Source organism: Vanessa tameamea, chromosome 21 (genome assembly GCF_037043105.1).
Source record: "Vanessa tameamea isolate UH-Manoa-2023 chromosome 21, ilVanTame1 primary haplotype, whole genome shotgun sequence".
NCBI lineage: Eukaryota > Metazoa > Arthropoda > Insecta > Lepidoptera > Nymphalidae > Vanessa > Vanessa tameamea.
The window spans coordinates 7,111,567-7,124,004 of record NC_087329.1 but is presented as its reverse complement, the minus strand read 5'-3'; the positions used below and the strand labels follow the sequence as shown (position 1 = coordinate 7,124,004).

Genomic DNA, 12,438 nt, shown 5'->3' with positions numbered 1-12,438 from the left:
TTTTCCACAAAAATGTAATGAAACTTGTCCTGCAGATTATTTTAAAAACATAACTATTTTATCAGCTCTTCAAAAATGTATAACAACTAGGAACTTATTTCAAAACAACGGAAATAAAATGACCACAAAAACGCTGGCAGAAATTCGTATATATATATTTAAAGATATTGTAGTCCGTATTATACACGAAAGATCTAATCGCGCACAAGTCTCGTCCATAGAACGTCGCCCAACATGTACTCGTAGACTACATTCTACATGAGTTTGGTGATATAATCTGTACGCTGTCAGCAAAACGACACATTAAGCTAAGATTCCATTGAATTGAACATCAGTTTGGGACAGGAAATATAAATAAATTTACAGGTTAGTCATTTCAATCATTATTGTTGATACGGAATGTAATTTTAATTTATAGTTTTAGTAAGATTTATAACATCGTTTATATTCTTTGAGATATATTGAAAAAAGATAGAAATAAAATAGATTAATATTACATAATATGTGGACCGCAGTAATAGATATATATCACTTTATGTTTCAAGCAAAAGTTACATTTATTTAGTATCAATTTCATTATCATTTTCACTTTGCCATTGCGAAGTATAATTGGTCCAGTGGCATGAACTCGGAAATTTTAATCGATGGTTGCGTGTTCAAACCCGAGCAAGAACCAGCGTGATAATTGAGTTTGTTTATAACAAGTCAATCTGAATGGGTATGTCAATCTCTTACGTGTAATAAACTAAATTTCTTTCCAATGAAGGCGCAATGAAGTGCGATACAGAAGGACGGTTCGACTAACAAACTGTCACTTCATCGCAATCGAATCGAAATATAATCGTCGTTGTTTAACCGTTTTATTACTCTACTAAAACAACAATCCAATGAAGTTCGGTCGAAGTTAGATCTGAATATAATCGGATACATATCGTCGCCGTTATAAGTTAGTAAAATTGTTACTGTTGAGAAATGTATTCGTGAAAATAAAACGAATGGTATGTAATAACATTATATGTGGTAAATTATTTGGCGCGATATTTAACATATATAAAAATTATAATTCGGTAAACCTACACCGTATATGTGAGAAGGCATTCCAGTTTAAGTCGTTTGTAGTGCGTGGTCTGCGGCGGCGCCTGGCACAGGTCTCTATAACGCAGGAGCAGACGCTGTCCGTCCGCGTACCAACCGGCCTCGTTGAGAAAACCACCTTTCGATAAAAATATATTATTAGTACTTACAGTATCTTACAATATCTTTAATGCACATATTATGAATTAAACATATAAAAAATATATTATGTAATATACTTATTACGTCATTGGTAGGAGGACGGGCAATTGTGCCATAATGGTAACTGATATAATAAATATTAACCATTTCTTAAATCAACATGCGCTTGGGAGCTAAGACATACATAACGTGCCTAGTGTCTGCGGTTACACTGGCTCACTCATACCTCAAACCGTAACACGACAGTGCTAAGTATTAATATTTGCAGGTAGAATATATCATGATTGGATGATACCTACCCAGGGCTTACCAAATAACATAAATATTCTAATTGATTTTACATAACAGTTACATGCTAAGAATATATTTAAGACAGTTTATTGAATTAATATTCACGATTTTTAGTTAGCAATCCCGTATCAATAAAACTGTTAGCCAGTCATTCAGTTAGACTTAAATGGTAGCGACGAACCGGCTCTAACCAGTTAATGTCACAAAGAAGGCCATCGATAACCTAGACATAGTATTTCTTACCTCAATGCAATCACAACTAAGATAATAATTAACATAATTAAAGTCTATTAAGTGAAACATTGGAACGGATACTTTTATTCTAATTATAAAACAAGTATACACTAACTATTGTAATGACATATAATTCCCATTGTGTTATTAAATTAAACGTCTACTTACAGCATCTGTACATACTGTCTATTTCTATATTTACTAGAGAATTATATCGTATAAGGTATAATAATGTTGCATAAATAATATCTCTCGTATGACTCTCTGTATCGGCTTATGGCAGACTCCGAAAACCATCCCCTGCGCATTTTGATCCTTTAACAAGTCTGAAGTTTGTAAATCGGTCAACCCCGTCATTCAGTCAAAATCAAAATATTCTTTAATCAAGTAGGTTTATAAAAACACTTATGAATCATACAACCGGTTAAATTAGATTCTACCGAGCAGAACCGGCTAGAAAATCAGCAGTTACACTTTTCCACCGATTCAATTACAGATTACGTCGATGTAGTTCAATTTATATATTTCCTGCCCAGAAATCAATAAATATTTATCAATGTTTTTTTGACACGCGCTTTAATTTTTTTATATTATTTATTCTATTTCAATGTATTAAATATTATTATGAAAATTTCCTATTTAATTTATTTACAGTGATTTGAGACTGTAATATGTAAAAGTATCAAATTATTATTCTTACGTTTGAATAATATGACCGTTATTGTTCATTTTGTCAAGAAGCCTTAATTCTTCATAAACAACAGAATAGTTTATAATATCATCAATGTTTGTATGATAGACAAATATCACTTAATTTTTTTTATTTAATATTTAATTCCAATACGCTACAAAGTGTTAATGGTAGGTACTATTAAAACTTTGTACAAGGCAAGACCCAAAGGTAGGTATTACGCACGTTGTGTTCCGATTTGAAGGGTGAGTGAATGTAACTACAGGTATAAGGCAAATAACATCTTCATTCCAACGCCAAGGTTGGTGGCGCATTGGTGTTGTAAGGATTGGTTAACGTTACTTACAACGCCAATGTCGAGAAGGCGGTGATGATCACTGACACCACACATGAGAGCCGGCATATTTACTCATCTGCCTTTTTTTAATTAGGTAAAAAAAGGCAGATGGGTAAATAGGATGGTAAGTAGTGGCCTCCGATAGATAATGGCGCTGTAAGGAATATTAACCATTCCTTTCATCACCAATGCCCCACCAACCTTGGGAATGAAGATGTTATGTGCCTTAACTGTACTTGTTATATGTGGTGGTTAAACATATGGTGGTGTACACGTGCCAGAATTTAAGCAACCTCACGCAGATTAATGATAATTTTCAACACCAATTACGTGACACATTATCTAAAATAGTACATAAATGTCTTAGTGGTTTGCCACACTTGCTCACAACAGAACACGCGTCAAAGTTTAAAGTCAACTATTTCTAGTACTTGAATAGTCTCTCTGCTGGCCCTGACTCTCATCTCACTTTTGAGGAAAGGTTTGGAGTTGTTCCAATGCAGGTTTGTGGATGCATATGTGACTAGTGAAATAATAAATATGCTAGATGAATTATAAACACAAATTAAGCGTCAATATCGCAATGGTTTACGAACCTAGCGATGTAAAAAATCGCAGGATCGATCTTGACCCCTTGGACAATTTGCGTCCTCATTCCTAATACAAGTGATAATCTTATAAGGAGGGGCAAATAGGAATATTTGTAATTCCTTAATTAATTTGGGGCATTGCTACTGTTTTAAAAAAAAATAAGCAAGAAAATTCAGCTGTGCTTATCAGGTATAGAACCCGTAATCATCAATTAAGATTAATGTGTTCTAATCACTGGTCAATCTTGGCTATTTACTAGACCAGTCGAAAAAAATTACATCATTATACTTCGTAATTCAGAATTCGTCTCGCTCATTAATTTCAATTGATTAAGAAAAATATGTTTTATTATCTTGATTTTTAGATTATGGAAACATTATCAAATAATCCTTTGCTAAAAGTAAGCGATGCTGAGGTAGCAATGATTCGCCGAGATAACAATTTAGACACAAATAAAATTAAGGAAAACTTAGACGAAATCGAGGAATGGTGTAAGAAACAAAGTCACTTAGAAGGCGCCGTGCAATACCTGAGTATGTTTACATTTTTAATTTTTATATTTAGAAAAAGGCAAAGGCGGTAGTGTCATTGTGCTCATGTATTTTTTATATTATTAGTCTATATTTATATTATAAAATTGAAGTGTATATTTGTAATATTAAAATCACCGTTTTTACTAAATTCATATGTATGTATGTATGTATGTAAGTATGTATATGCATGTATATACAAGGTACATATACCAAAATAACATTTTTTACAATTTTTGTCTGTCTGTTTGTTTGTTCCGGCTAATCTCTGGAACGGCTAGGCCGATTTTGACGGGACTTTCACAGGCAGAAAGCTAAAGTTATAAGGATAGTTAGGCTAATACAATAACTCTCACGAAGTCGCGGGCACAGCTTGTATATAATAAATGTTTAAAAACAAATCCATCTAGCACCTCTTTCTTCTCTGTTTGCTAACCGTTTTTTTTTATTGTAAAAGAGTTACGCAATTTTATCTCTTGTAATTTAATTATTTTCGAACTTTATTAATATATTACATTACGTTGTCTGTGATTTCTTTAATACAAAATACTTAGCGTTTTCGTTCCAACCGGGTGTCCTATGACAGCTATTTTTAAACTTATTTTTTGTTATTATTGTTTTAATTCACAACTGGTTTTTACTATAACGTTTTCTAAAACGTGATGAATCTTCTAGTATAATTATAATATTTATTTATATAGTCGTTTTCTTCAATTAATCCTCTCATTTATGTATAAAACTTATAATAAATATATATATATATGTTATTAAGTTAACAAGAAGTATTAAGAAACTAGAAACGAACTATATTATAATGTTTGATTACTTACGAACCGAAAACAGTCTGGTATTGAATGATTGCTAAGTATACCCAGAGGCTTTAATAAAATTCGATTCGAATGGATAATGCAGAGCACATTTCAAGGCCACTTAGAATATAATTCTAAACATAATACTATAACAATACAATATACTTACACATACCAAGCACACACACACATGCATAGGCATGAACGCATGCATACACTACATTTAATTTTAATCCTTAATATATTATTAATTCAATTTTTAATAAATTAATTTCTTTACATAATATTAACATTTTGCATTTTCATATTTATTTATTAATATTGTGGTTTTATTTACGAGTAAACAATTTTTAATGTATTTATTTCATGTGATAGTTTGGGGGGGAAATAAATGGGCCAACTGAAGGTAATTGGTCAACAGTGTCCATAAACATTGGCGGTGTATGAAATTTTAGCCATTATTTACATTGCCAATGCGCCACCAACCTTGGGAGCCAATACGCTAAGTCCCTGGTGCTTATGGGACCTATCAAACTGACACGCACCAATTCACAATATTGCTCAATATATAATCATACAGGTTTTAACAAAGACCCACTATCAAGAAAATCTGTTGGATAATATTATAAATATAGCCTTATAATTGTGTGTGTGTTTTTACATAGTTGTGTGAGTGTTGTACATTTTCAGATCGTGATATAATGGAACGTATACACATTTTGGCCAAAGGATCAGTCGAAGGAACGAAAAAAAAAATTGATAAAATATTGACGACTCGGGGCTTGATACCAGAAATAATGCTTAACAAATCGATCGATGAATTTAATGAATTCCAAGAAAATTTGTAAGTTATCGAATATTTTTATATTTCTTATTTATAGAAAAACAATTTAAAATGTGATGACGTAAGAGTTTTGTTTATATTCGTTTTCATTGTCACTAAAGTAAAGTACGATTTTCAGAATTTTTATAACGCTGCCAAATCTAAGCCCGGTTTGTCATTCGAGAATATTCGTGTCGCAAATAACAAATCCAAATATAAATAATTTCAGTTTCTTAACCTACTTAAGATATTGTTTTATGGTAAGTATAGATTTTATTTTTTCTATTAATTGTATACGATTTGGTAGACAATGATTTGGTTTACTTTGTGGTATGGCTTTGTGCAAGCCCACTACCATCATGTACCACCAGGTTATTTTTCTGCCAAATATGAATACTTAGTATTGTCGACGACATACATTAGGGACGTGACATCTAAGCTGCCAAGTTGCGCCGTGGAAATGTAAGGAATCTTTAATATTTCTTACAACGTAAATTTCTGACGGCGGTGGTGACCATTTACCATCAGGTGGCCCATTTGATCGTCCACCTACCTATACCATTGTGATTTCAATCTAGCAGATAAGGCCCTAACCAATTAAAAGGTGTGAGGATCAATACAAATAATTTCTAAGGAAGGTTAACGTCAAGCAAATGGCCTGCCTTACGGGTATTCTATAATTATGTTTTTTTTTAATACATGACATGATAAATGGGATAGGATAAAGACAAGCGTATGACGTATATGAACAAATTCGTATGTACGAGTATGTATTAGTAGGCTCGATGGATCGGTATGGGCGGGATTGCTGTGATTGATTCAAATACTTGCATTATCTTTTTTCAAAGAAATAATATAACGACACGTCTTGATTATAAAATGACAACTTATTAATATATACATAAAATTTGTAAATAAAATATTAAAATAAATTGTGTACTTGACACATGACATACACAAGACTTGACCAAGTTTAAACCCACGATCTATATTCAAACCGTTCTTACAACTGGGCCATCTAGAATCGACGTTTAAAAATGATATTTTAATAGATGGTTATTATTTATAATTACTTACGACAATTAACGATGTAAGGAAATATGACTGCATTTTTATAATACTCTTACAATTCCAGATCGGTGAATACAGATTATATTTCGAATATAGTATGTCCGACAGATTCATTGTGGATCTGAAAAACGTTAATATGAATATTATTGCAAAAATAAATCCAGTGCTTTTGAAGAAAGGAGAAACGTTATGCACAGTAAGATAAATTTAATAGTACTTTTAAAAACGTATAAACGGATAAACAAAGCAACATCGAAAAACAAAGACACACACATTGACATGTTCCTTTGTTTATTGAAACCTTGGCAGACAGGCAAATGGACCATCTGATCTTGACGACCTCCGTGGTCGAGTAGTGTGTACACCGGTTATCATGAGTACGCCAATCCGAGGTCCCGGGTTCGATTCCCGGCCGAGTCGATGTAGAAGATCATTAGTTTTCTATGTTGTCTTGGGTGTTTGTGGTACCGTCGTTACTTCTGATTTTCCATTAGACAAGTGCTTTAGCTACTTACAGGATCAGAGTAATGTATGTGATGTTGTCCAATATTTATTAAAAAATAATGATATGCGACGATCAGAGTTGTAATAACAGAGTTGTAAGTGATCACCCATGGACATTGGCACGGTAAGAAACAGTAAAGATCCCTTAAATCGCCAATGCGCTACGAAGCTTGGCATCTAAAATGTTACGTCACTTGTGCCTTTAGTTACATCAGACTGGAACACAGTAAGTACATCTGTTCCACGTCAATATATTAGTTTTTAACTAAATGTGATGTCATAGTTAAAGTAATCACTGCTGGAAAAGTATACTCTCCTATTAAGTAGAAGGCAGAATTTCATTCAAAGTGTGCAACTTTCAGATATTATAAACATGAATCATGAAAACACAGTTTGGTCTTGTACCCGCAATTTTTGGTTAATATTCGCGCCATATTATAAATCCATATTAATCTTTTTATTTAAAACGTTGTGTTTCATTTCAGGAAGCTTATGGAACCAAAATTAAAGGAATCCATTTTGTTAATGCTCCGCGATATGTAGATAAAATTATAAATTTATTAAAACAAGTTCTTAAAGAAAAAATATCAAGCAGAGTCTATGTCCACTGTTCATATGAGGATCTACAGAGAGAAATACCTAAAGAAATTCTTCCGAAGGAGTATGGTGGTGATTCGACGAGCTGTGCTGAATTAGCAGGTAATAATAAACAAACTTCGCAGTACAGTGCCAGTGTCTTTGGGTGGTGGTGATTATTTACCATTAGGATGTCGATCAGCTTCAGAAGTTCATTGACCTCGAAGGACAAGCGAATGATGATCGTTATGATGATGAGAATATTATGAATAACTTAAAGTAAAAGTAGCAGCTTGTAATTAACTGCAGCGTTAAGACTGCGTATCCTTTGACAGCCGAGATGGCCCAGTGGTTAGAACGCGTGCATCTTAACCGATCATTTCGGGTTCAAACCCAGGCAGGCACCACTGAATTTTTCATGTGCTTAATTTCTATTTATAATTCATCTCGTGCTCGGCGGCGAAGGAAAACATCGTAAGGAAACTTGCATGTGTGTAATTTCAACGAAATTCGGCCACATGTGTATTGCACTAACCCGCATTGGAGCAGTGTGGTGGAATATGCTCCAAACCTTCTCAAAGGGAGAGTAGGCCTTAGCCCAGCAGTGGGAAATTTACAGGCTGCTAATGTAATCCTTTGAAAGAGAAGATTATGTATAGCATAAATATCGTAATATAACTTAAAAAATTAAAGCTATATTATTATTTTACAGAACAATGGAAGGAATATTTGAAAACGGAACAAGCTAGAACAATCTTGGAAACATCCAATAAACTAATCAGCGATGAATCAAAGCGATGTTCCATTAAATTCAATGAAGAATATTTAGGAATGCCAGGATCCTTTAGAAGATTAAACGTGGATTGAAGTTTGAAGAAGATTTAAATAAAAAAAAAGTTTAGTTATATTAAATGTCGATTACGTTGGGTTCAAAAAACAAACTCATTGCAAAATCAATAATAAGTAACGAGTTGTGCATGATTATTAATTAAAATGTGTTTTGTGAATTTAATGACACCGAGTTTTAGTTTAATGCATTAAATGTTCCATACTGATAGAGTGTTAGACTGTAATTGTTTCTGATATAATCTATAATTTTGTCCACCTGATCTGTGTCACCCTTGGGAGTTAAGATATTACGCTTCGTGTCTGTAGTTACACTGGCTCTCTCACCCCCTTAAAATCATACCGGAACAATTCTAAGTGTTACTGATTGCCGGTAGAATAACTAATGAGTGGATGGCACCAAGTGCTACAGCTGACTAGGTTTTTTTAAAGAATTTATTAAATTCATCTAACGACAAATGAAAATCTTTTGTCTCTTGTTGCGGATCATATTTTCAAGATACCATTACTTGCTGTTAAGATTTTTTGAGCGTAGTTGTTCTTTGAGCTCAACGGTATATCGTTGTTACGTAAATAGAAGGTTTACATTAAATGAAGGCGAGACGAATAACTATAATTATGAGTATTGAATGAAAAGTCCAGGTGTGGGGAGGATAGGGAAATTGAAATGATGAATGTGACATGACAAGATTCATTTTCTAACGTAATTTATAGTGTCAAAAAAATGTTATGTGTGCTGTTATTATTTAATAATTCGTCAACTTATGTATCTATTTGTTAAAATTATAATAAATTTTGAGATAATAATGTTAAAATTATACGTTTTTCCTTTTTTTACGAAGCATAAATCTTTAGAAAGGTATCCGAGCCCCTTACTTGGGTGATGTTCGTTTCCATAATCGTGTCGATATAACGCATCTCGTATGCTTATATACTATTCTGGTTAGTTTAGTATTTAAGCGTCTGGAGTGACAAGAGTACCTAACATCTACATAATCGTGTATTTCTTCTTCAGTGTGATCTCAAGAAGTTTATAATAAAATTGCGATAAAAAATTGTCGATCCATATATTACAAGTAGGTATAACATGGGTATAACAAATAGAGGAAATTGAAAACAATAGAGGCAGAATTAAACTTAATTATTTCGTTACGTTCGCAACCAATAATGATGTTCCTCTCTGGAATAATCTTATACGGTTATTCCAACGCACACAGCACCGTTCACAACTGTGCGTGTGAGTCTACAAAAGTGTGAAAGATTAAACGTGTAAAATATAGGATTAAAAGTAAAGTAAGACTGTAAGGAACATTAGTAACAATTCCCTATTGTCTATTGTATATTTTCACTGTGGGTGTGTAATCCTAACAATGAATAAAGGCACGCACACACTCGTCTATAATTTTATTATGATTCAAAATATTGTATATGACATTTTACTTTTCACATCTTGGATATTTGGAGTTTATACCGCTTAATATATTTTGAGAAATAATGGTGATGATGTCGCCCTGAACAATATCGATCACGGCGGCGATTCTGATACGACTGCATACGGAAATAGTTTAGGCGCAGGACAAACGGTTTTAAGTTCCTCCCGAGGTACGGGAGTAGGTACATACTTCCAACTTTCAAATTCTGGGAGGCTACAGTGAAGTTTGAAATTAGGAAGGAGTAACCAAGCAGTTAAATTCCATTTCGAAACTGATTATTTCGCCATTGACAAAGACCATAGCCAATGACGATGAAAGAAATATTAACCATTCCTTAGATCGCACGTGCTACAAACCTCGGGAACTAAGATGTTTTGTCCCTTGTACCTGTAGTTGCACTGGCTCAATCACCATTTGAACCGAAACACAACAATAATATTGCTGTGTAGCGGTAGGCTATACGGTGAGTGGTACCTACCCAGACAGGCGTGCACAAACCTTTACCACTACGTTAAATATCAAAAATATTAATAGAAAAAAAGATATGATTTTACCAGTAAATTAAATAAACTGGTAAAATACTACATTATATAAATATTTATAATAATAGAAGTATTGATTAATCTTTATTTATAAACCTCATTCCTTCCTTCCTTATTGATATGCTATTAATAAGCTTTACTTAAACGTGATGTAACATATCAAGTCTTCACTATTTTAATACTTAACTTATTAAACATAGCTTTTTTAGTAAATTTTCTAAGTGAAAAAGTCTGTTACAACTTACAACAACTACTTACACCGTTACACTTAACAGTAATCCCGGTATCTGTCCCAGTACTCTCTCCGAGAATCAACTTTGAATTGTAGGGGGTACTTTGTCTATGTCAATAAGCTTTCCTTCCTTTAATATTTTGACGAACTATGTGGTCGAGTAGTGTGTACACTGGTTTTCATGGGTTGGCTCTGAGGTCTCGGGTTCGATTCCCGGCCGAGTCAATGTAGAAAAAGTTATTTATTTTACTATGTTATCTTGGGTCTGGGTGTTTGTTGTATCGTTGTTACTTCTGATTTTCCATAACACAAGTGCTTTAGCTACTTACATTGGGATCAGAGTAATGTATGTGACGTTGTCTAATATTAATATTTATTTATATATAATATACGTAGATGGACATTGGTCATCAAAACCCATAGAGATTAGCGCTGTAAGAAATATTAACCATTTCTTATGTAAGCTACCAACATTGTGATTTAACTTCTAATTACACTGGCTCACTCTTCAAACCGGAATACATCAATAATTAGTGTTGCTGTTTCGCGGTAGAATACGTGATGTGACGGTAGTTACACGACGGTTTTACTATAGAATTTAACGACAACAATATTAATGACACACAAATATAGTTTAGTTATTATTGTTGAACGAAGACTGAGTGACGTGGCCGGGCAAGTGACGTCACCGGACAGACGACGTGGCATGAGAAAATATCTGACCGCGTGTCATATAGGCGACCAGGCGGCCATCTTCAGTTGATAAAAGAAATGAAATTGAATAATCAGTTGCATGTTGCATGAGTTCCTTAACGTTTTTGTCATTTTCTAGAATATAATTATAACTTTTTTAACTAATGAGTACTTGTGAATAGTTTTTCAATATTTTGGTGAATGGTAGATTATAATATATAATGTCGTGTTGTGGGACATCCAGTTGGAACGTAGTTGCTTTTTATATATTATATAATGTATTTGACGGCGCATGATGCGCCATCTTGTTTATTCATACTGAGTAGAAAAGAGTGTCAATGAGAGTTGAACGGCGCTCTAGTGAAGCGTCGCGTCGATGGCAGCGTGGCAGCCATCTTGAATCGACAGTTACATTCAAGATTTCCCGCGCACCACGTTTGCGACGAATCTTTAGTAACAGATTCAGTGATTTATGTGTGTTTTTGTAAATTATTTATTAACGAATCGATATTGATGACTTTTGTGAAAATATCTGTGTAATTGATTTATTTAATTAAAAACTAACAAAATTTGTGGATCGTTCATATAAAATCGTTTGAATATACGCCCACTTATCTCGAATGATCCTGATATTGCCAATACAATGTCTATATATTAAATAACAGAATAGTTAAATGACAATAAAAAAAAAATCTATTTAAAATCTCACTTGACTTGACGTGACGATTTCTGCCAGTTTGTTCTACTAGAAGCCGTGTAAAAGAACTGCGTTCTAAAAACATGGTTCCTACAAATCACAAATTTGTTGACCGTTATAATTTGTTTACCGTACATTATTTGTGTTTAAATAACGACTGTTTATATTAATGGTTTTTATTCTTTCATGTGGTTTCAATTGTTTTACAAAGAAATGCCATTATTTTGTAAGACAATACAAAATAGTTATTATTGTGGTTTTGGACATGTATAATCGTGTCAATTATGCTTGATTAACTATCG

General features: G+C 33.2%; 1 protein-coding gene across 1 annotated transcript; it reads left to right on the top strand.

The window, feature by feature from the left end:
* Positions 1-214: 214 nt before the first annotated feature.
* LOC113395616 (alpha-tocopherol transfer protein-like) lies at positions 215-8,636 on the top strand. Its single transcript, XM_064218239.1, has 7 exons — positions 215-366; positions 3,745-3,913; positions 5,410-5,563; positions 5,682-5,802; positions 6,678-6,809; positions 7,603-7,816; positions 8,406-8,636. Exons 2-7 carry the CDS (start codon positions 3,748-3,750, stop codon positions 8,558-8,560), a joined length of 942 nt encoding a protein of 313 aa, XP_064074309.1. The 5' UTR covers positions 215-366; positions 3,745-3,747; the 3' UTR covers positions 8,561-8,636.
* Positions 8,637-12,438: the final 3,802 nt, after the last annotated feature.